At 37.0% G+C, this 22,686-nt stretch overlaps 4 protein-coding genes across 6 annotated transcripts; 2 read left to right on the forward strand and 2 right to left on the reverse strand.

The window, feature by feature from the left end:
- Nucleotides 1–256: 256 nt before the first annotated feature.
- Nucleotides 257–3,903, reverse strand: LOC137715412 (serine/threonine-protein kinase D6PKL1-like). Of its 3 annotated transcripts, XM_068454739.1 has the most exons (4): nucleotides 3,640–3,903; nucleotides 3,247–3,288; nucleotides 1,762–2,858; nucleotides 257–1,215 (listed from the first exon to the last, which is right to left on the reverse strand). In XM_068454739.1, the coding sequence occupies exons 3-4, from the start codon at nucleotides 2,727–2,729 to the stop codon at nucleotides 348–350; spliced, it is 1,836 nt and encodes a 611-aa protein (XP_068310840.1). In that variant the 5' UTR covers nucleotides 2,730–2,858; nucleotides 3,247–3,288; nucleotides 3,640–3,903; the 3' UTR covers nucleotides 257–347. The 3 variants fall into 3 exon arrangements, with proteins under 3 accessions (XP_068310840.1, XP_068310838.1, XP_068310839.1); XM_068454737.1 differs by lacking the exon at nucleotides 3,247–3,288; XM_068454738.1 differs by lacking the exon at nucleotides 3,640–3,903 and having other exon boundaries at nucleotides 3,157–3,288.
- A 2,882-nt stretch (nucleotides 3,904–6,785) lies between these two features.
- Nucleotides 6,786–8,902, forward strand: LOC137716434 (uncharacterized). The gene is made up of 5 exons (XM_068455893.1): nucleotides 6,786–7,070; nucleotides 7,593–7,681; nucleotides 8,115–8,128; nucleotides 8,179–8,278; nucleotides 8,513–8,902. Exons 1-5 carry the CDS (start codon nucleotides 6,887–6,889, stop codon nucleotides 8,735–8,737), a joined length of 612 nt encoding a protein of 203 aa, XP_068311994.1. The 5' UTR covers nucleotides 6,786–6,886; the 3' UTR covers nucleotides 8,738–8,902.
- Nucleotides 8,903–9,976: 1,074 nt separating this feature from the next.
- Nucleotides 9,977–14,119, reverse strand: LOC137715889 (uncharacterized). Its single transcript, XM_068455249.1, has 9 exons — nucleotides 13,830–14,119; nucleotides 13,104–13,286; nucleotides 12,338–12,464; nucleotides 12,161–12,241; nucleotides 11,842–12,041; nucleotides 11,189–11,284; nucleotides 11,015–11,108; nucleotides 10,679–10,798; nucleotides 9,977–10,334 (listed from the first exon to the last, which is right to left on the reverse strand). The coding sequence occupies exons 1-9, from the start codon at nucleotides 14,007–14,009 to the stop codon at nucleotides 10,231–10,233; spliced, it is 1,185 nt and encodes a 394-aa protein (XP_068311350.1). The 5' UTR covers nucleotides 14,010–14,119; the 3' UTR covers nucleotides 9,977–10,230.
- A 3,821-nt stretch (nucleotides 14,120–17,940) lies between these two features.
- On the forward strand, nucleotides 17,941–21,800 carry LOC137715471 (oligopeptide transporter 1-like). Its single transcript, XM_068454812.1, has 7 exons — nucleotides 17,941–18,102; nucleotides 18,492–18,937; nucleotides 19,043–19,140; nucleotides 19,330–19,902; nucleotides 20,136–20,403; nucleotides 20,485–20,667; nucleotides 21,016–21,800. Exons 1-7 carry the CDS (start codon nucleotides 18,030–18,032, stop codon nucleotides 21,634–21,636), a joined length of 2,262 nt encoding a protein of 753 aa, XP_068310913.1. The 5' UTR covers nucleotides 17,941–18,029; the 3' UTR covers nucleotides 21,637–21,800.
- The last annotated feature ends 886 nt before the right edge of the window (nucleotides 21,801–22,686 follow it).

Consider the following 22,686-nt stretch of genomic DNA (forward strand, 5'->3'; position numbering starts at 1 on the left):
TCAAAAAGTAAAATGATGACTTTTAAGTTATATAGAACAAAATAAAAAATAAAAAAAAATCAAGTTTCAAGGAACGTAGCTAAAAATAAGTCATTACTATTCTTATCATATCAAAGAAAGAAAGAAAGTGGATCCACATTTGGAAACAGCATTTCATCATTTGAGGCTGAGCTGGAATACAAATCTGTGTTTCATAACAACACCAAGCATATGATCACTATCAACACTGAAAAAAAAAAAAAAAAAAACCCCTAAATTCCACTTAAATAATCAACATTTCAGAAAAGTCTACATCTTTCTCAATAAAAAAAAAAGGAAGGAAAATGGCATTTCAGTTCCGAAAATAATTAAAAGAAATCAAATTCCAGATAATTGTTTTGATCAGGATGAGTAGCAGCAGCAGTAGCTTTATCACCGGTTGACGCTGCGGGGGCTGAAATCCGCTCAAACTCGACTGGTTTCGGAATATCTGGAGGACTTGCACATCGAATCAAAGCCCAATTAACACCTTCAAAGAACGGATGCTGTTTAATCTCCGTTGCGCCTCGCTTATATGCCAGCCTATGCTGTGGTTCTTTCACTAGTAGGCCCCTGATCAGATCCCTTGCTGAAAAGCTAACCACTGGTGTTTCCGGGAATCTCAATGGCTGACCTACCACATTGAACAGGGTGGCTCGATTCCCTGATCCCTTGAAAGGTGTTTTACCAAACAGCAGCTCATACAGAAAGATCCCGAAGGTCCACCAATCAACAGCACTGCCATGCCCTTCACCTTTAATAATCTCTGGTGCCAAATACTCATGAGTCCCAACAAACGACATTGACCGAGCATTGGTTGGCTCAGCCATAAGTTCTGGCAATGGCCGTACTTGGTTTCCTACTTCATTCTTGGGTTTCCGGTCTTTCTTGGATTTACTTGAAAAGAAACGAGGGGAGAAACATGTTGTAGGCACCACACAAGATGGCTGAATACAAGAGGGCTCGATGCAAGCAGGTTGCACACAATACGCTGAGTTCCTTCGAAAAGGTTCAGAATCAGGGGCTGAAGATTTGACAAGGGTTGGGCTGACAATGCAGCGCAGGGAAAGGTCAAAGTCAGAAAGCATTATGTGCCCATCATCTCTCACAAGGACATTTTCTGGCTTGAGGTCACGATAAACAATCCCAAGCATGTGAAGATATTCAAGCGCAAGGAGAACCTCAGCTACATAGAACCTGCATATTGGTGGACAAATATAACACAAATGATCGTCAAAGTCAAATTACACACGAAAGAGTGAGATTATTTCTTTGCTAGGAAATGATACAGGATTGAAAGTTGTAAATGAGAAGAAACATGCTTGGCAGCTTGTATTCATTGTACAACAATTAATAGAAAAAGCTGGTGGTTTACGTTACCGAAGGTCTGCAGCACAACAATAGGAAGCACCCCTTGATCAGCCTGAGCGTAGGTAGATCCCAGAAACAACTAAAATCTACGTTATAGGGATTTAATGTGTGTCTATGCTTTATTTAGCATTTTATTGAATTTTAGATCATTCAATAACAAGAGATATAAAAACTTTTATGCCACGGTATGAATCTTAATGGTATGCACCTAACAATGACATAGCAATAAACCAATGAAGCAGGGTGGCAGAAGAAATTCAAAACAAAATAAATGACCATATAAACCACGCATGCTCAAACTGACAATAGAGAACAACATCATTGTCCAAATTTGAACTATATAAGATAATCGAGTATCGAGAGAATACTTACTTCACTGCTTGCTCAGTGAAATGCTTTCCGGGTTGTCTCTGCCTAAGTGTGTGCAAGTCGCCTCCAGGGCAGAACTCCATCACCAGACATGAATACTTCTCTGTCTCGAAATGGGTATATAGGGTTGGAAGGAAAGGATGGTCTAAACATTGAAGTATTTCTCTCTCTGTCTGAGCACGAAGAAGTTTTTTACGGTTTGCCAAAGATGCTTTGTCCATAACTTTCATTGCAAAATAACATTTTGTTCCGCTCAACTCTGAAAGATAGACACTTCCAATATCTCCACAGCCCAACTTCTTCAGAAGTCTGAAATGGCCCAAACCAAATACACCATCCTTCGATCGAACAGCCTGTATGGCTTCCCAATGTATGTCATTTGCCTTGTGAGGTTTGTTGATAGCGCTACTAAAGCTGCTACAAGTACTTTCGTCACTTATGTCGCTGCTTGTGCTGCCTCTACAAATACTGCTCTTCCCACTCTCAACAAAATCAGCTCGACCACTCAACTTGGCGCTTCCACTAGTCTTGGCAATACTGCTGGTCCCATCATCACTTACTTTCGCTGAAGCTGGGCTAACTCCATTTTCTGATGTTTTCTTTTTTTGATCACCGGCTTCTGGAAAATTCCTAGACCCACCCACTACAGGATCCACATCATGTGAAACCTGTTTTGCATTACCCAGTGATAAAGCTGAACCTAACTGATCCGCTAAAGTTTTGGCAGACTCCTTCTGATGAGGAATCTTATAGTTCTTTTCTTCAGTGATTTCTGTGGAAACCTGATTCAGTGCATCTTGTTGAACATGCCTAGGAATTTTTTTGGGAGTGACTGGCTCCGATTTGCTCATCTTTGTAATTGGTAGAGGTGAAGGTCTGCGAAAATTTCCTTCTGCTGTTTGACTACCAATTAATTTCCTCTGAGTTTCCGGGGAAGAACTTCTGGCACCGGATTTAGAGGCCATCGACATAAATTACACTTGATATAAAAGATCGAATTGGACAAACCCATTACTCATTCCCCAACCTCACCAACTGATTCCCTCCATTGACACTCTCGATTAAATTCATCTTCAAGTCCATCAATTGCAAGTCAATTTCTACACACAAACAAAGAGTTCACCACTTGGAAACAATAGATATAATACAGAACAGGGAACACTATCCAATCCAGTCTATAGAACTATGCACATCAGGCGACAACATTTCAACCCGAAAATAAAGACACATCAAAATCATTACTCCATCAACACGATGCAGATTCAACTACACAACCCAGAACTGTAATCAACCTTAAATTATTTCCAAATGAACAACACGCAAAGCAGTAAAATTTTCGTTCCGGCAGATCAGAATTTAATATTTCTTAAACAATTAGCAGAAACTGTAAAAACCCACCTAGAGAACATCAAGAAATGGGCATAAACGCACAGACTTGCATGCAACCCAGAAACATCAAGCTATAAAACAATCTAAAAAACTTTCTACCTCAAAAATGCCAATCCTTTCCCCATGAAAGCCCAAAACTTTCTGCAGAAAAAAATGCCATGGATCAAAGAGCCATGGGAGCTAAAGAAAAAAACTCAACTGAATTTATGTAATTGTGTATCTATCAATACACACAAAACCCATAATCTATAGCAAAAGATAAGAAGCAAAGTAAAGAGATTCATACAGATCTCCAACAAGATAGAGTGCAATAAAGAAGCAAAAATCAGATCTCAAACGTACAGATCTCATACAGGGACCCAACACTTTGGATCCAAAATACCCAGATGCTATAAAAACAAGATAGAGTGCAATAAAGAAGCAAAAATCACCAAACAAATCACAGGACCAGTTAAAAGTGAACAGAAAAGGAAACCCAGAAAAGATAGATACCTGGGCTTGAGAGAGAGGGGGGAGGGGAGAGAGAGAGAGCCTTCCACAAAAAAATCAGAACTTCGAAAGGGTTCTTTGCTTTGGTTTTGCTTTAGCAGAGTGGAAAGGAACAAGGAAAATAGCACTCACAACTGTTGTGGGGGAGAGGGAGAGAGAGAGAGAGAAGGTTTCTGTGAGTTAGATTAGAAAGACTCAGAGAGAGTTGGGTCTGCGGGCTACCATAACCATCCATGTATTGAGGCTTTGAGTCTTTTGACAGAGAGAGAAATGGGGTCAAAGCCAAACTGCAAAAGTTAGGGCTTTTTTATTTTATTTTCTTTTTGTTTGTTTTTTTTTTGTTAATTATTAAGTTTTTGTTGAGTAGTGCTGTTTACACATCAATTTTCACTTTGTAGACATTCTCAATTTTAGACTGTTAATCGAAGTAAAAATGAATATGTGAAAACACTATCCTTTTTTTGTCTCTTAGCATTTCGTCTGTTTTTTATTTATTTTTAAATAAAATGTTTTAGGTTATATTTTCGTATACGACGCTGCGAGTTTAATCTAGATTTATCTTTTTTGGTATAAATAGGAATGCTAATAAGATTTTCTCAAGAGTGAGACTCTTCATGGACTCTATACATTATAGTTTAATGTTAATTTTTGTGCTATTATTATAAAATATTATGTAAAAAATATGAGATGCCAGAAAATTTATCGACAGTCCTACCTTGAGAGAGTTTAGCGTATAAATATATTATTGTATTGAATTTCATTTTTCTAATTATTAGGGTTCAATTATTTCCATGTATTTTGTCCCAAATACAATTGTCTGAATCAATGTATGGGCCTCTCCTAGGCTCCACCCTGTCCCTCATGCTTTGGGAGTTTTGAGCTTTCCTAATTATTTAAGGCTTTGAGGATATGGGAAATGACCAAATTGACCAGGCATGTCCCCTCCTTTCTGCCACTTTAAGTAAGTTGTTTTTTGTAAATTTGGGTGTTGATTAATGATAGGGGCAAATGCTCCATGAGAGTGCTAGTTGATGAGATCATGATCCAATTGGATGGTTAGGGATTGATTGTTGACATGTTGGAAATTTGGAGAGGTGGGCCATCAAGTGACCAATTTTTTATGGATAGTGCTTCTTTGTGCACATAAACAAGAGTCGTTAGATCATGAAACAAGGGTCAAGATTTAGACTCTAAATTATTAAAACAAACATATTTAGGTTAGATCAATTGATTTTGGTTATGTATTTTTTTTTTTACAATTAATTTTGTATTATCACAAAAGGTACTCACTTTAAAGAAAAATAGGACAATTTACCCGTTTGATCGCCATTATGATTTTACATTTGTAGCGAGAGAAGGGACGGTGTAAAATGTGTAAAACAAAAATTGGAAAATAAATATGGTTTGACAACGGTTTGAAAAATGGATTAAAAAAATAAACGATAGAAGGTTATAAGACTCGTTTGAAAGTGTTCCTTAAATGGCTGAAAACATTTTTTATAAAAATATTTTTGGAACCAATCCTTATTAAAAATATAAGTGAATCCAGCCAAAGTGTTTTTTAAAGCTCTAAATCATTTGGGAACAGTTATTAGCACTCAAAAAAAACTTAATATACACTCCTCATAAGTGTATTTTTCTTTGTAATTAGGGAAAATTTGGAGTGTAAAATCAGATGTTTTGAGTGATAATAACAACTCCTATTTGTTTTTCTCTAAAAGCGGTTTTAATCATTTTAAAAGTGCTTATGTTGCGAAAATTAGATAACAGAAATTAGGCTCATTAAATATTGAATTTTTGTGCTCGTAAGTATACGAAGCAGCTGACAGTATAGCATATAAGAACGGATATCGTCCCACAGAGATCGAATTGATTCTAAAAATCTTACTAACTACATTGAAACAAATTGTAATTGAGAAGCCTTAATGGAAAAGAGAAAAAATTTGAATTAAACTAAAAATGAAATATGACTTGAAAATAAAATGCATGAAATAATTAAATTAAAAACATAAGAAAATAAAACATAGGGCATCCGAATTCACTGTAACCAATTCTACTTAATTCCCTTAATATGTTATGCTCAAGTAGTTCCCCAATACTGATGATCGATTTTCCCTAAATTATTCGACGGCCATGACATATGGTTGCATCAAAAGTATCCTTACATGTTAGCCCTCTATGGCATCTAGATGGATTTAAACAAGTAAGAACCCATTAAGCTCTATGGAAATCGTTGGAAAATCATACAAACCCTAATTGTATGGCATCTACAAATAGGTGGTTATGGTATCGATTGCAAGAAGCTAAACCCAAGTTAAGTATGGCATCTACTCTAACTTGCATCAAATCAACCTAATTTAAACCTAGATGGTGATCAAGCATCTAAATAAAAATCAAGCGCATTACGAATAGCAAAAGATACTCAATAAGGAAGAAAAACTTGATAACAACAATGCTACAAGACAATTAAGTATTCATAATTAAGCTATATCGTATCCCTAATAAAGAAAAACTCCAAAGTAGCTCTTCCTCTTGGCCTTCCTTGCCGCAGCCCCTATGTAGAATAGATGATTTTTTTGTTTTGTTTTTGTGGCTGACTTTTCACAAGGAGAATGGATCTCCTTAATATAAAACCCACGGCAAGGGTATTAAAGGCTAATTGGAATCCAATTAAAACCCCACTAAAATCCTATCACTGATGGACTTGAAGTCCTTATTAAAGAAAATGAAAAATAAACGGAAATAATAAAAACTAGAAATTAAGTTCTCTTCTAAATTCCATTGAATAGCATTCCCATCTCTATTTGATTCCAAAACTGCTCAATTTCATTTTTTTGTTGTAATGCACATGCCTTCACGTAGCTAGTTAGCCTCTTGTTCCACCGAAATTACTATAGACACCTGAAATCTCCATTTGTCACTTCTTTTTCACGTAACTCCCGTATTAAATGCCTATAAATTAAAACAATACAAATTAGTGCATTTAACCTATCCATATAGACAAAATTCAAAGAAAATATATGATAATAATGTATGAAAATATGCACCCATCAGCTTTCAAACGAGACGATAGTTACATCTAAGTTTTTTTGGTTTTTTAAGCTTTCCCACTCCTATCTCCAGCTAGAACCCCCAAAAACCGTCAAGAGTATAACAATCCAGCAAACCAAACGGACCCTTTCCTTATAAACCTCATCTTTTTCACTTTTCAGGCTTAGGGTTAGGGTTTTACCAGACGGAGATTCTGAAAATGGAGCCTGAGAGAAAGCTATCGGCGGAGGCTGGCTCTGTATTCCAGGAAGGTATAGGATTGGTTCTGTCTCGGTGGTCAGCGCTCCAATTGGCCGTCGAGAACGAGTGGGGCGGTCGTGACTCGCGCCGCAAAGCGGAGCAACTAGTCGCCGATATCTTCTCCTGGTTCAATCACTCCACAGGTACTTGATTCCCTCAGCTCCTCTAGCTCGACTCATCCAATTTTCCATTTTTGTGTAAAAAGTTGAGCTTGAATTTTGATTTGCTGCTTATTTTTTTATGGAATTATTATATGATTGTTGGGTTTTTGTAATATTTTGTGATGCATTGTGTTTCTGAGATTGGAATTAGGATTCAATTGGGAATTTATATGTGAAAGTAAGAATCTTTATCACAAGAAATTTCAATTTTGTGCGAAATCTTCTATTTGCTTAACAAATTTCTGTGTTTTAATCCAATTTTGGTGAGGATTGATTGGTTTTATAAATAATTTGCTATTATTGGTAGGAATATGATACAATGCATTAAGTGAAATTGGTAATTAAGTAAAACCTAAACGGTAATTATTTTCAAATTAGCAAATTTTCTACATACCGAACTTTATATGGAACTGCTAATTATTTTCTTGGGTTCTTGAATGAAAGTTTTTGTTGATTCTAGCCGAGTAGAATGGATTCTGACAACCATGTGTTGATTCTCCGCAGAGCCTCTTTACATAGATGATTCGGAAGATATGCTGAATGAAGCTATGCTTTCTCTCAACACCATGACAGAGGATGGCAGCATCGAGGAGGTATGCGTTTGCCCCTCAACTTCGTGTCCTCGGACAACACTTAATAGTATCTTAATGGATGAAAATGGAGAAGATTTAATATGCTTCTGACGGGAAACTCAAAAGTAATATGTTTACTCAATAGACTGCGTCACTTTGAATGGGCCACCATTACAAAGATTTGTAATGTGTGTGTTCCAGACCACCAGCACTTGTTTGACTATTCGACTTTTAGAAACTCAAAACCATTTAGCATCAGCTACATTAAAGTTGGCAGCTAAGAATCAGCTGCATCTCCAACCATCGTAGATATTCTGCTCATGTTTCATTCAACAGACAATTTATGGATGATTTCATTTCATGTGTTCATCATTGTTTCTCTAAAGTGGGGATGCAACTTTTACATTTCGTAATGATTTCCATCTTTATAATGTTTGCGTTTTTTTTTCCACAGGTAGGTGAAAAGTTATGTCGATAATTTCTTTGCCTTTTGCAGGTCGACTTCAATTTATCTTCTGAATGATTATGCTTGAAGAGTGTTTATATTGTAATTTCAAGTCGATTGAAAGCCTAAGGGAAGCCAATCAACGAAGAGTTGCTCTTCCGCATGTTAGAGAGGTAAAGCTCCATTTAAACCTCTCAGCCTTTAAAGTTTTTACTAATTAACAAAATAAACTTCTCTTATGTCTGGTGACAAAGTGCTTTTCTCCGAATTTTTGTATGTTGAAACTAACTTGTGGAAGTTGTCTTGAAAGTTTTCCTCTAAAGCCGTGAGTGGCGGAGTGAGGATGATACGTTGAAATGTATGCCTCGCTAATAATATCTCTTAATTCTCTTTGTCACTCATGCCAGGTTGCAAATGATGATGACGAGGATAGTGACGAAGACAATGATAATAGAGATCATAGCATGGGAAATGATGACTCCTCAAACATGATGGTAGACATACCAGAGGCTCATTCGAACTTAAATCCCGTAGACGTCTCCAGCAATGAGTCAAAGCCCAAGCCGTCGGCCAAAGCAGAAGATGGATGGGAGGTAGTTGGACCTAGAAAACATAGGGGTAAAAGGAATTAGCTTGAAGCCTTGAACCCCCCAAGTATATGCTAGTCATTTTGCTCAACAATTTTGTCGCTTTATTCTCTCTGAACTAGAGTGAATGTATGTATAATCTGGATCATATACAAGTACAATTTCTCAGCATTAACCATGAATCTACAGATAATTGCTTCATTTATACAATATACGGCCCAACTATTGTACATTCTGAGCATATACAATCCCGTAATCAATATACGGTCCAACTATTGTACATTCAGCACATACAAACTCTACCGTTTGCATTGATCATGCTCCGAATGGAGCAAAGGTGTGGGTTAGGCCAGTTGACTAAGATAGTGTACTTTGAATCCCATTAATCGTGACTGAGAACAATTGACCAGGACAATGTACACGGAATCTCATTTTCCGTGACTAGGAATAGTTTAGAATATCATTTTGTCAGAAGAGGAGGCGCAGGAAGTTTGAGCTTCTCACAAAAGAAACAACAATAATTGGAAAGGCATTTGGTCATTGGCACTAGATGATGGGTGAAGACAAAAGAAACAACTAATTAATGCCAACAGTTTGAAGATGGAACAAAGAGTGGCTTCTCGTGCTCTCCAACAGAAGACTGTCTGGCATTGTCTTACAAAACATAATACCCAACAGGCAACAACTAATGTCTCCAATAAAGATTTGATGCTTCACCTCTTTCACAAACGCGGAGTAGAGATCCTCTCCGATTTTTGTATTTAGAGCCCAAGGATCCGAAGATTCGGTCATTCAAGAGAGAGAAAGAGAGACCCGGACATTTAGTTTGTGTGAGGTGAGCCAGGGGAATGAACTAATGAGAATCACATGATTTAAAAGGAATGATCCGGATCTCTGGGTCCGTAGGCTCCGAACATGGAGATCCAGAGAGGATCTCAATTCTACAAAGTACAAACATGTCCACTAATTGCTACAATCATCCTTCCCACAAACTTCTCATGTAAGATAAGTCCTCTTCGTGAAATCAGAATTCTGACATTGTGTGCAAACAGTTTTCGTAACGAGATGTTTTTGTTTGTGTCGGACAATGGTTTGTAGTTAAGGAGGAATAGAACTTTACATGTAGGAACCCAAACATTGTTTTCGCAATCTTGTACCCCGCTCAAAGAGAAAAATATAAGAACAAGTCGCACGGTCATGGGCAGCCATATGTAATTAAATTCTAGCCTCTTGACCGAATAAAACAAAGGAGAATCAAAAGACAGAAATAAACGAAAGTGCAGATAAGTAGAAAAATAGTGTGAAAATTTTCCTGAGCCATAGAATACTATGGGGAAGGACAGAGCTACATAAGAATATACTTTGCACGAGCAAACCAAAAATTACAAAAGAAGAAGAAAACAGCTGATCATCTTACTGCAAATTAAGAATTTCACTTCACATATCGGTATGTGGATTTGCGATCTAAACATACAGGATATCAAATATTTTTACTGTTCCTTCTAGCTTCATTTTCTTTCCACACAAATACCAGAGCATCACGAAAGATCAGAAATAACACGATCGCACTTGTCTTCCAAAATCTTCACAGCTTCAGTAAATAGCACTTCAGGAGGTAATACACCGGTTGATTCAATTTTGACTGTGTGCACGAGAGCGAGTGAGACAGTTAGAACTCTGAAAATCATTGATGGAAACAAATTGTGCTATATTGAAACTTTTTCCTATATGAACCCAACTTCACTCATATTACATGATGTAAGCATATATATCAAAGTAGTCTACTGAGCTCGTATCTGAAAATGATCCAAAGTTCTGACTTCTAAAGGCTCTCGAGTAAGTTATTATTACAAACAAAAGAACTGAAACTGAATTCTTATAGATTTGTGCCATGAGGACCAAAGCTGCAATTCTAGGACATCGTGAGCAACGAGAAAGCAAAATGAATTTATAATTCCAACTTTGAACACAGAAGAAATTACTTACAAATGAAATGATCCTTCTTACGCTGCAGAGCAATAGAATTCTCCCAACCCTTCCCTTCTCTGATGCACTCCCTGCACAGTGTGCAAGCTCGCGGTCTGGCTACAGTAGCCCTTTTTTTACCTGCTAAGAGGTCAAATCATCAAATCAAGCCACTCCAAAAAATGACAAAAACAAGGCAAACAAATTGTATTTCAAAGCATGCAAATATAACAAGAGTTTTTATAATCCAAATACCAGGACAAACCCACAAAATTATATCATTTTTGGAATAAATTTTGCTACCGGTCTAGTATCTAGAACAGTGAGAATAAATGCCACAAAAGGGTAATGACTAACCGTTGCCAATATCTTCAATATCAAATACTTTAACTGGGCATGTTGCCACAAGTTTCTCAGCCATCTCATCTTCAATATCTTGCGATATTATAACCTAATAAGAAATCAAAATCTTTAAGATTACTTTGACATAATCTTCAGAGTGTTTTCAAAATCACTAAAACAACTCCTTACCTCAGGAAGCATCCTATACCAAACAGGGGCAACTGGAGACCATTTAGCATGTGTTTTACCAATGCCCTTAACAGCATGTGCTTCCAGATCAATTTCCTAAAAAGTGGTAAATTTAACATCACTTAAAAGTAAATTTACAAGAACAGTAAACATTACTGACTACTAGATAGAATAAATACTGAATTGATACGATAGTAGTTGGCTAGAATGCTGCATAATGAAACAATATTTGAAGTCGATTGCTCCACATATCAAATTTTAGACCTGTGCTTAAGTTCCAGAGTGAAAAGTGCTGTATATCAAATTCCCAAAATTTTCACAAATATCTACTAATTTCAACTAATTTTAGACACATCTGGCTTTGCAAAGCTACGTGTGATGACCCATGCGACAGGGAGTGCATGTTGTCTTGAGTCAAACACAAGAAGTGTACACAAGGGATACTGCCATTTCAAACACGTATAAATAAATATCTACTTGCATTCATTTCTCTTAATGAGCAGATTGGACAACTTAGCTGTTATTAGTGCTAGCATCTGTTCTTACAGGAAGATAAATCTTGGTTGAGCAGGTAAAGGAACCAAGCGAGGAGAAAAAACACTTATGATTTCTGAGCAATGACCACAACAATACAAAACAAAAAACATGTTTACCTGACCAGGGCCTAGTCTAGCAATTGTAATGTCTCCACTCGTGGGGCAAATTGGATTGTCGGAAAATTCTGGCAAGGAATCCTGACTGCAAGTAAATGATGTATATGTTTTTGGTTTTGAGGATGACTCTGACTTGGTATCTTGCGATTCCAAAGGATACTCACTCCCATTTGGCAACCAAATCAATTCTTTTGACTTTACTGCATAAAATGTTGCAAAGTCATCACAAAAAGAAAATTCCCACCAATAGTCTTGGAGAAAGATAGGTCTATAAAACTTACTGATAGTCTAAAAAACAAAACAAAACACAGAACTATACCTGAAATACGCTGCCCCCCTCGTTCACAGCGAACATGGAGCTTAAAAACGATGGTGTTCTTTTCATTTGGTGTATTATTTTCTGCAAAGTAAATATGACAGGAAAGAACTCAGTAGAGGAAATAAACAAATATAAATTTATTTTATATAAAATAATGGAAATATCAAACCATATTACCTGTAAATTCAAATAATCTAGGGTCAACCTTGATCGGAATGAGACCCAACCTGTGAGCAAGTACTTCATCTTGGATTACTGATGTATTGTTTGCAATAAGAACTTTTTCAATAGCCATTGTGGGAACCTGCGCTTGTATAATACAACAAATTTAGATCGCCGTTAGTAACATATACTGCCAACTGAATAGCAATTCTCATTACACTTCCATGTATATCATATCAGTGAGAAAAATATATAGCATACAAATTCCAATTACAAAAAGTAGATCCAAATTTCCATGGAAAAAACACCTAGCATTAATTCAAGGAAATAAGAGAAGCAGACACAAACTCATATGAGATGGTTTAAGTAAACATGAGAAACTGACAATGAAGTCACTCAAGCTGTATAGAAGTAACAAGTTGAACTTAAAACACTTACATACCCGAATACAAGTTCTTTTTTTTTTTTTTAATATGCCATGCATGATGCTTAAACAAGATTCACTATGTCACAGAGTGATACAGCTAGAAGATGATAAGTTGAACTTAAAACACTTATATACCCGAATACAAGTTCTTTTTTTTTTTTTTTTTTAATATGCCATGCATGATGCTTAAACAAGATTCACTATGTCACAGAGTGATACAGCTAGAAGATGATATATAAGCCCATGAAAACGGAAAATGAACACAGAACTAGTATATGAACTCAAAACAATATTAACCACTGACGGAGCATAATTTAATCATGCATACTCAAGGACTCGTGAATTTAATCAAACCTCAGCTATAAGGATTCTCCGGAATGCATTGGCAAGTGCTGGATCAATGCCGATCATATCAAACTCCATCTCATCCTCCGTAAGATTAATAACTTCAACTTTAAAGTTGTCACAGAAGCTATCCACTAAGTTATTATCGACTCCCATTGATGCATAAGCACCATTATACTGAAAAGTATCAGTCTGTAAACACCAAAATTTAAAACTGTAAGAAATAAGAAAAACAAGAAAAATTCTTCGATGCCTTTCCTCACTGTATTGGGAGAAATGAAACACACGAATCCTAACTAATATCGCCGAATGCAGGTTTATGCCACTTTGGCAGATTGCTTACTTCGGTTTCACCACTTCCACATAATCTTTTCAAAGAAACAATCTTGGTCCAAAGAAAAATTATTTTCTTCATTGAAAAATTTACCTCTATGCTTGAACGGGGATCGAGCTTATGCGTTCAGGTAACCCAATTAGGTAAAAAAAAAAAAAAATCCATTAACTATAAAGAAATTCACTTTCCCGTATTTTCTCAGCAACCAAACATGACCATCAACAAAAACCAAAAACCAAAAGAACCCAAATTTCTACTCAAAACAGTCAAAATATCTCAAACTAGAAACAAAAAAAAATCCAAAATCGAAAAAAATGTCAGAAACAAAATCATGGGGAAATGTAGATTTCATAAAACAAAAATTGAAAAATGAAAAAAAAATTGGGTGAAAAATTCTGTACATGAATGGGAGCATCGGCCTTGCACTCGACACGTGTCCTCTGGAATTCAATGTTCGGGGGCAGCCGCCCCATTGGCACATCTGAGAGCTTCTCTATGAATTCCAGCGTGGAGTTGGCCTTCGCAGAGTCCGATGCTTCAGACTCCGAACCCGACGTCGTATCTTCGGTATCGGACGACATCGTTTCTTCCTTCACTGCTTCACCGGCCACCCTCAATCTCTCTCTCTCTCTTCGTTCTCAGCGATCGAATTTACAGTTAGGGTTTTGGGGTTTAGTGAGAGAGAGTGACAGTAGGGAAAATTTGGGGTTCAGGGTTTTGCAGAGAGAGACGATGTAAATGGGCCTTTCATAATTACCATGGGCTGGCCTTGTGTTTGAGCCATGTATAATAAGGCCTCGTTGACGAGGGGTTCTTGTGTATGGCAATCCGTAGAAGGCGGTGAGGATTTAGAGAACAGTGTCTCAAACTAATCTTGTACTATTGAGTTAAAACAAGCAGCAACGCTGAAGTCACTTAGTACTACAGTTTAGTGGTATTTCTTTTCACTTGTAAGTGAAAGGTCTTAGATTCGATTTTCGTCAAAGATGAATTTGAACCATATTATTGCTAGTCTATTGTTAGCCCACCCCTATATAGGGCAATAATTTAAACGTGTGAAACCAATGTGAGGTAGGGCAACAATTTAAACGTGTGAAACCAATGTGAGGGGTTAGGTAACTGTGGCTTGCCACCAGTTGTCCCCCTTTAAAAAAAAAATGTGAGGGTTGGGTGAGACTAAATACAGAGGGTTTCATTCTTTTGAAGGGTGTGTTGAACGGGTAACGTTGTCTAGCAGTCTGGAATCAAAATTTTTCTTTAATTGAGATGTGGTTTGTGTAATTTTTCTAAATGAAAAGAAATATATGGCATCCGGCTATTAATTCAGGACGCCCCAGTCGCATTCAAGTGAGTCTTGGTAGCAATAAGTAATTCCCGATACAATAGCGCACATTAACCTGGCCATCTAGCCTAACCTACGAATTTCATTTTAGTTTAAATACACAATTTTCACAAAACTTATCCCACTTATGAAGCATAAATTACACAAAATAATATCCATTGACACTTGGATGGAACTCCCTCATATGCTTGATGAGTAGAAGATAGCTCATAAAAAATGGATAGAAAAATTCATCAACGTTGTGAAAATTCAACAAGGACAGTCTTCAAAACTAGTATGGGGAAAATGCAGGTAAAATAATCTTCATTTGTTACTGTGTTGCAGGCCAATGAAGATCCCCTTTGATAAAAGCTGCTTCTTCTCTTCCAAATATTTCACTGTGAAGGGAAACGGAACCAGAACTGCTCCATGAGCCTTTGGCTAGTGAATAAACCTTAGCTATGGTTGGTTCCATGGGTAAAACCGAACCCTGGAAAGGGTCACTGACTTGCTAACAGATGGGTTCCATATTATAAAGCTGCAACATTGTATGATTGTATCATCTGCAAGGCATACCAGTCCGTTACAAATGCCTGACGATACAAATAAGTATATATTGCACAGCAGTTGCTTGAGAACCATTGGAAATATTCATGTATATATTGCACAGTAGTTGCTTTTGCCAGGATTTGTTGTCATAATTCATGTGGTGAGTAAATATTCATGTCTGATGTTATTTGCAGGTATAAAAAGTGCTGGTAAACTTTAGAATGATGAGAAAGCTGTTAGGCAATGGACCATCTCCAATATTTTGGTGTCTCGTTGTAATTCTGATTTGTACTTTGAATTACTGCCTACGAGTTAACTATTTATGTTGTATTGCGAGCTTTCAGAACCATGATGTGCTTGACATTTTCAAAGGCTCAAATTTACAGCAACACAGATCTACCTCAAGAAAATTTTCAGCAATCACAGATCTACCTCAAGAAAATACAACACTTCCATCTATGATCATGCATGTATCTCCATCTACCTGCTGACAATTCAAATGTGGCTGCACCATTGCCACTTGCCCCTGTTACTAACACAAACATTTGTTCGTTTAGACTCAAAGAGCTTAAATATTCGACAATGTCTTATCAGCAATTTTCCACAGATGTCCCAAAACTTGTGCTACACGTTAAGCTTTGAGACAAGTTTTAATGAAGAGAAGTGCAAAATGGGCAAAGACAGAGACTTTGAAAGCTAATTGAAGACGTTGGGTCAGTGTCTTAATTATCAGCAATTTTCTAAGGAGGATTGGCGCTCTTCCACCCCAGCTGGCTCTTTGTCAGAATTGTGTTTAAAAATATCTTAAGAATGACGAGTTTGCAATCAATTTATTTAAAGCAGTGTGTGATCTATTTGCATTTAGGTTTCCTTGTCATAATAAAATTAGACTAGAATATCATGGTAATAAACAAAAAAATTGTGTCTAATATGGGAAAAAAAAATTATGAATGGTGGACCATATGATTGATATCATTTATGGAGTACACTAATAAAAAACAAATATATGTTATAATTGTTGGACTAAAATTCGTAATCAACTAAAAAACACTTATGTGGATTAGAACCTCCGTCGAACAATCTCTATAGTTCTACATTTCTCTTTGTATTGTGACGACGTCATAGTAAAAGAGGTAAAATGTGAGAGCATAACCACAGGCCCTTGTCATATAGTAAAAGAGGTGGAATTTGAGTAGCCCATCATGAAATTCTACTCGAACATGACTTTATGATCAAAACTTTAGTATTCACTATTCATATCGAATTAGGTTTTCTAATCGTACCAGGACTGCATCAGCTATACATTCCTAGTGATACATTATCCTTATTAATGTATAAGTATCATTTTAAAATTTTGCAAACTGTCTAGTGGTATTACTTTTCACTTGTAAGTGAGAGATCTTAGGTTTGATCTCACTAAAGACGAACTTGAATTATATTATTAATAGCTCATTGTGAGGCTTAACTTACTCCCCCACCCCTTAGTGTAGATAATATTGTTTGTTCAAAAAAAAAAAAAATAGTCTTACAATATAAACTCTTGCAATTTCACTCATGTGCTCCAAGTTCAAAATTCCCCATTCCTCTAAATCATTGTAATAATCTTGAAAAATAAAAGTCTTACAGTATAATTGGAGTGGAATAAACACCGCATGTCTGTGTTGGACCTTCTAGTTTTTTTAGAGGGGTTTAGGTTTGACGTCCCCCTCTTTTCTTGTATTTTCATTTGTTTTCTTAAGAGGGATTAGGTTTATTCCCCTATTTTCTTATATTTTCACTTTATTATTTCTTCTTGTATTTTGATAAGGTTTATGTTCTTGGCTGGGTATAATTTCTTTTAATCCAATTTTCTAAGTATATATATCAGCATATATTTGGATTTATAAATGTATGGAAGATGAAATTTCTTTGAATTATTTTCATAAATTTTATTTATTTTTATATATACCTCACTCACAGGTTAAATCTTAAATGTATCACATAATTTCATATTTTCACAACTTATTTGAATTGACTTAGCTGTCATCCCCCCCAAACTGGATTTCTCATCTACCACTCTCTGTGTGCAGAGAAGGTCCATATTAGCATAAGTTTATTTTTTTTGGTAAAAAGAATATCAAATATCTTCTTACCTAAAAGACCCGGATCGATTTCCAATTTTTCTTTCCCTTTTTTGGTTAAGCAGTTCGGATTGTGTTTTATTTTGAGGCCCAATACTAGTCTAGGTTCATTTTGTTTGTTTTTTTCCTTTCTGTTTTTCTGTTTATCTTCTTGCCACTTTACGTGGAAATGAATATTAATTAGCCTAAATTCCTGGTGAGCGAATTGAACATGATTCAGAATTCTTGCAAGATTCATAACGTACCGATTCGATTCCTAATGTGAATCTAATTACTCGCAGAGTTAATGCGACATTAGGAATAATTAACACGCTACATGTTTTTTGTTAGGTTAAAATTTAATTTTTCCAAATTTAGATGCATGGCTGTATATTTGACTAATCTGCACTACAGCACATGGTTAGTAGGCTAAAACATGCACATATCACTTTCCTAATTTAAGAAACATCCCCTAACACGTTTGTTTACCAGTGAAAATCAACAAAATAAACAATAAGCATTTGTATATAAAGAGTGCCATTTCCATTTTTTTGTAGCCATTGAGGGTTTTGAAGCACACTGCGACCGAAAAAAGGTGGAAGAGAGAGCAGAGAGGAAGCCCGGAGAGAAAGATGATGGGCGGCTTCGATGGAGTCTCTGAAGCAAACTTGCCCGGCAAGCTTCACTCGGACATTGATGTCATTGGTTAGTAACCCTAGCCGAGTAGTACTCCTTATGATCCCTTTACATTATTTTGTTTTGTCAACATTTTTATCCAGAAAAATCTTAAATTTTCTGGGAATATACATAAAGTGAAATGGCTACAAACTTTTATTAAAAAAGGATCTCAACGGACACTAATAAAATGGCAATAAATGGATGGCATATTGTCCTTTCGTCTCTCTCTAGTTTTATTTTTTGTAAAAAGTTTGTAACCAATTTTGTTTGTGTTTATTTTACTAAATTTTTATTTTAATATAATGTAGAGATGTATGTGCAGTTGTCCTGAAAATTCATGACTAACATCGCAGATGATGACGGGCCAAATAATTCTGGAATTATAATCTGAACTTTTTTTGTATTTGCCGACGTAGGTGATGATGAAGTGAATGACTGCCCCATCGAGGAAGTTCGGCTAACTGTTCCAATCACCGATGACCCTTCACAGCCGACCTTGACGTTTCGGACATGGGTTCTGGGGATTTTATCGTGTGCAATTCTTGCTTTCGTCAACAAATTCTTTGGGTTCCGAACAAATCAGCTCTCTGTTTCTTCAGTCTCGGCGCAGATTGTTGTCCTTCCTCTAGGAAAGTTGATGGCTGCGACCCTTCCAACCAGAAAATTCCGAGTTCCCTTCACAAAATGGTCGTTTACAATGAATCCGGGGCCGTTCAATCTGAAAGAACATGTGTTGATCACCATATTTGCTAACTCGGGAGCAGGAGGCGTTTATGCAGTTCACATCATCACGATTGTCAAGGCCTTCTACCACAGACCGCAGAATCCTGCAGCAGCCTTCCTGTTAGCACAAACCACTCAGGCAAGTTTTGGCACCACTGATTGATTTATGACTAGGTTTTCTTTTGTGTGTTTGATTTCTTGCTCGGCAAGTAATTGTTTTGTTGTGAAATTTGAAAACTTTCAGATGCTTGGGTATGGATGGGCTGGCTTATTCAGAAAATACCTTGTTGACTCCCCTTACATGTGGTGGCCCTCAAATCTAGTTCAAGTTTCTCTCTTCAGGTACTTTCTTACCAAATCATCTTTATTGAGAAAACTATTTGGTATTCCATGTCAATTATGCACTGTCATGTGGTTAAGTTACGGCCCATATTAGTGTGATAGGATTGAAAAAAAAATTGTCACTTACAATCGCATGGCATTTCTTTGATTTTCTATCGTTATCGAAAAAAATTATAACTTGATTGGCAGGGCATTGCATGAGAAGGAAAAGAGACCAAGGGGAGGCCTGACTAGGCTGCAGTTCTTCCTTACTGTTTTCGCATGCAGCTTTGCTTACTACATTATTCCCGGATTTCTTTTCCCCTCCATCTCTGCTTTCTCCATTGTTTGCTTGATATGGAAGAGCTCCATCACCGCCCAACAGATCGGTTCCGGCATGGGTGGCCTTGGCATTGGCTCTTTCGGCTTCGATTGGTCCACAATTGCCGGCTTCTTGGGCAGCCCTTTAGCCACACCTGGATTTGCCATCATCAATATGTTAGTTGGTTTCATCTTGATCCTCTACGTTCTTACCCCCATTTCTTATTGGTCCAATGCGTATGATGCTAAGAAGTTTCCAATCTTCACCTCTCACACTTTCGACTCCACGGGCAAGACCTTTAATATTTCACGGGTTCTGAACGAAACAACTTTCGACATTGACCTCGAAGCGTATAACAATTACAGTAAACTCTATCTCAGTACCTTCTTTGCCTTTACTTATGGTTTGAGCTTTGCCACTCTTACAGCTACTATTTCACATGTTGGCCTCTTCCATGGAAAGTACGTTCTTTTTTCTTTTCAGCATCACTTTCAACTTCGAGAAGTGATTTTTGAACTCTTGTTTCTTCCTGTGCACTCCTTTTTGTGAGCCATTTGATTGAATAAATTGAAGGAGACTTATCAAGGGACAAAAACAATGAGAGGAGTGCAGAAGGAGAAAACAGGAGCGTGAAAATCAATACACTCGATTATTACTCTTGTTCAAAGCTAATAACTTGTTCATACATGAACAGGTCAATTTGGCACATGTGGAAGAAGACAGCTAGTGTCGTGAAAGATCAAGTCGGCGACATCCATACCCGTCTGATGAAAAAGAACTATGATTCTGTCCCTCAATGGTGGTTTCAACTCATCCTTGTTTTAATGGTTGGCCTTTCCATCTTTGCTTGTGAAGGTTTTGGAAAACAGCTCCAACTTCCATGGTGGGGAGTTTTAATGGCTTGTGGCATTGCCCTATTTTTCACCTTGCCCATCGGCATTATTCAAGCCACAACAAACCAGGTATGATCAACATGTTGCAAATTTCGTCCGAAGAGACTCATATAAGTTTCAATTTGTCATCTAATTGTATTTGTTGTGCAGCAACCTGGGCTTAATGTGATCACGGAGCTAGTTATTGGGTATATTTACCCAGGGAAGCCCCTTGCTAATGTGGCCTTTAAAACCTATGGATACATCAGCATGGCACAAGCACTCACTTTTCTTGGTGACTTCAAATTAGGTCACTACATGAAGATCCCTCCTAAGTCAATGTTTATTGCACAGGTAACCGAAATTTATCGATATAGCAGCAGTTGTTTTAATTTTCATATTTGTGATATAATTACACTTACAGTTCTTCATACTTTATTAAAGGATCGATGATACGAAATCCATCCTTTAACTAAGGACGGACATTTTGCATAGAGAATTCTTAGTTAATTACAATCATTTGATGAAAGTCTTCCCTTGTACAATAAAAGCGCACTAAACCCTAGTTTACACACAACTTATTGTCTGCTTAATCCCTCCCAATTTTACTTCCGATTTAAATATTCATTCTTTAATCGTTCATAATTATGATACAGTCACACTTAATGTGATTTGGATCATTTCCGTTTTGTGCATCTTCAGCTAGTTGGAACAGTAGTGGCTTCAGGTGTATATTTTGGCACAGCATGGTGGCTTCTCGAATCCATTGAGCACATATGCGATACATCAAATTTGCCAGAGGGAAGTCCGTGGACATGCCCGGGAGACGATGTGTTCTACAATGCTTCGATCATATGGGGGGTCATAGGCCCCCTCCGAATGTTCACCAGTTACGGAGTCTACAAGGAGATGAACTGGTTCTTCCTCATCGGCCTCCTTGCACCTGTTCCGGTTTGGTTCCTCTCCAAGAAATTCCCCAACCAAAAGTGGATCAGGCTTATCAACATGCCCATAATCCTCGGAGCAACGGGCAACATGCCGCCGGCTAAAGCAGTGCACTTCATAACATGGTTTACGGTTGGTATTTTCTTCAGCTTTTATGTGTACAAAAGGCACAAGGGCTGGTGGGCTAGGCATAACTATATCCTCTCTGCTGCTTTGGATGCTGGCCTTGCCTTCATGGGAGTTCTCATGTATTTCTCCCTCCAATCCAAGGGGATCAACGGGCCTCAATGGTGGGGTCTGGAAGGCAGTGACCACTGCCCGTTGGCCCAGTGTCCGACGGCTCCCGGGGTAGCTGCCAAAGGCTGCCCAGTCCAATGAGATATGCTTTCGAGGACTCCTGCATTTGTGTTCTTATTTCATTGTGAATGTCACATCCCAGTTTCTATTCCGAACTCCAGATCCTGCATTTGTGAATGTCATGTTTCATTACGTACAGTGTGATTTGTTATTAAACTACTTTAATTACAGTTTTAAGATTTTAATCGTTCTGTTGATAAATAATTCTTTTCATTTTTCTATCATTTGGAGCTAGTTAATTCAATTGAGCATGCTTTTATATTGAAATATGGTCTTTATAAATGACGATGGCTACATTTCCGAGTATACGTTCTTCAATTAGACCTACCTCCAGTAACAAGCGACGTGTTGTTTGCACTCCCGTTTCTCTTTTCGCTCACTCTAAAATTGTAAGAAGACCGCACTCAATCTAATTTCTCTAATTAGTTATGTCTTTTCATCTTAGACCTAGCATGAGAAATGGTTTTTGAGTTGAACATGAAGCCCAAAACAGAGAAAATGTTATTGGTCACAATGTGTATGTGATGCATCACCCACAACGAATAGTTTAAAATATTCAATGCTTCGGGGCATTCCGCAGTGAGGTTCAATTATCTAAACTGACTACTCTTTAGATCTTCATCAAATAATCTGTCTTGCAAAAGGTCATTGAAATCCATTGTCTAGTTTTTAGATCCCCATCTAAGAATCATCCCAACAACAACAAAAAAATCATTAAACTTCAAAATCATTTTACCATTTTAAAGAAAAGAAGGAAAAATTAGAATGTCCTACATCTTTTCTATAGTTGTTAGATTAAACAATCATCCCTTTTAAAGATTTGATTAAGATGTTTTGATCAATTGTCACCTCGATAATTTTCTATTTATTTAATTTTCATGTCATTAATTTAAATGCATTTATATAGAGACATAAGGTAGCTTAGCAACTAATTGCCTATAATATAGGAATTTAATTTCGTCAATCCCCTTCTACGCGTTAAATGATATTTTTTAATAAAATAAAATAAAAAATTAATTAGCTAATTCCACATTTCCTTATTATCAATATTTAAAAAAAAAAATCTCCTTC

This window comes from Pyrus communis, chromosome 14, assembly GCF_963583255.1.
Source record: "Pyrus communis chromosome 14, drPyrComm1.1, whole genome shotgun sequence".
Lineage (NCBI taxonomy): Eukaryota > Viridiplantae > Streptophyta > Magnoliopsida > Rosales > Rosaceae > Pyrus > Pyrus communis.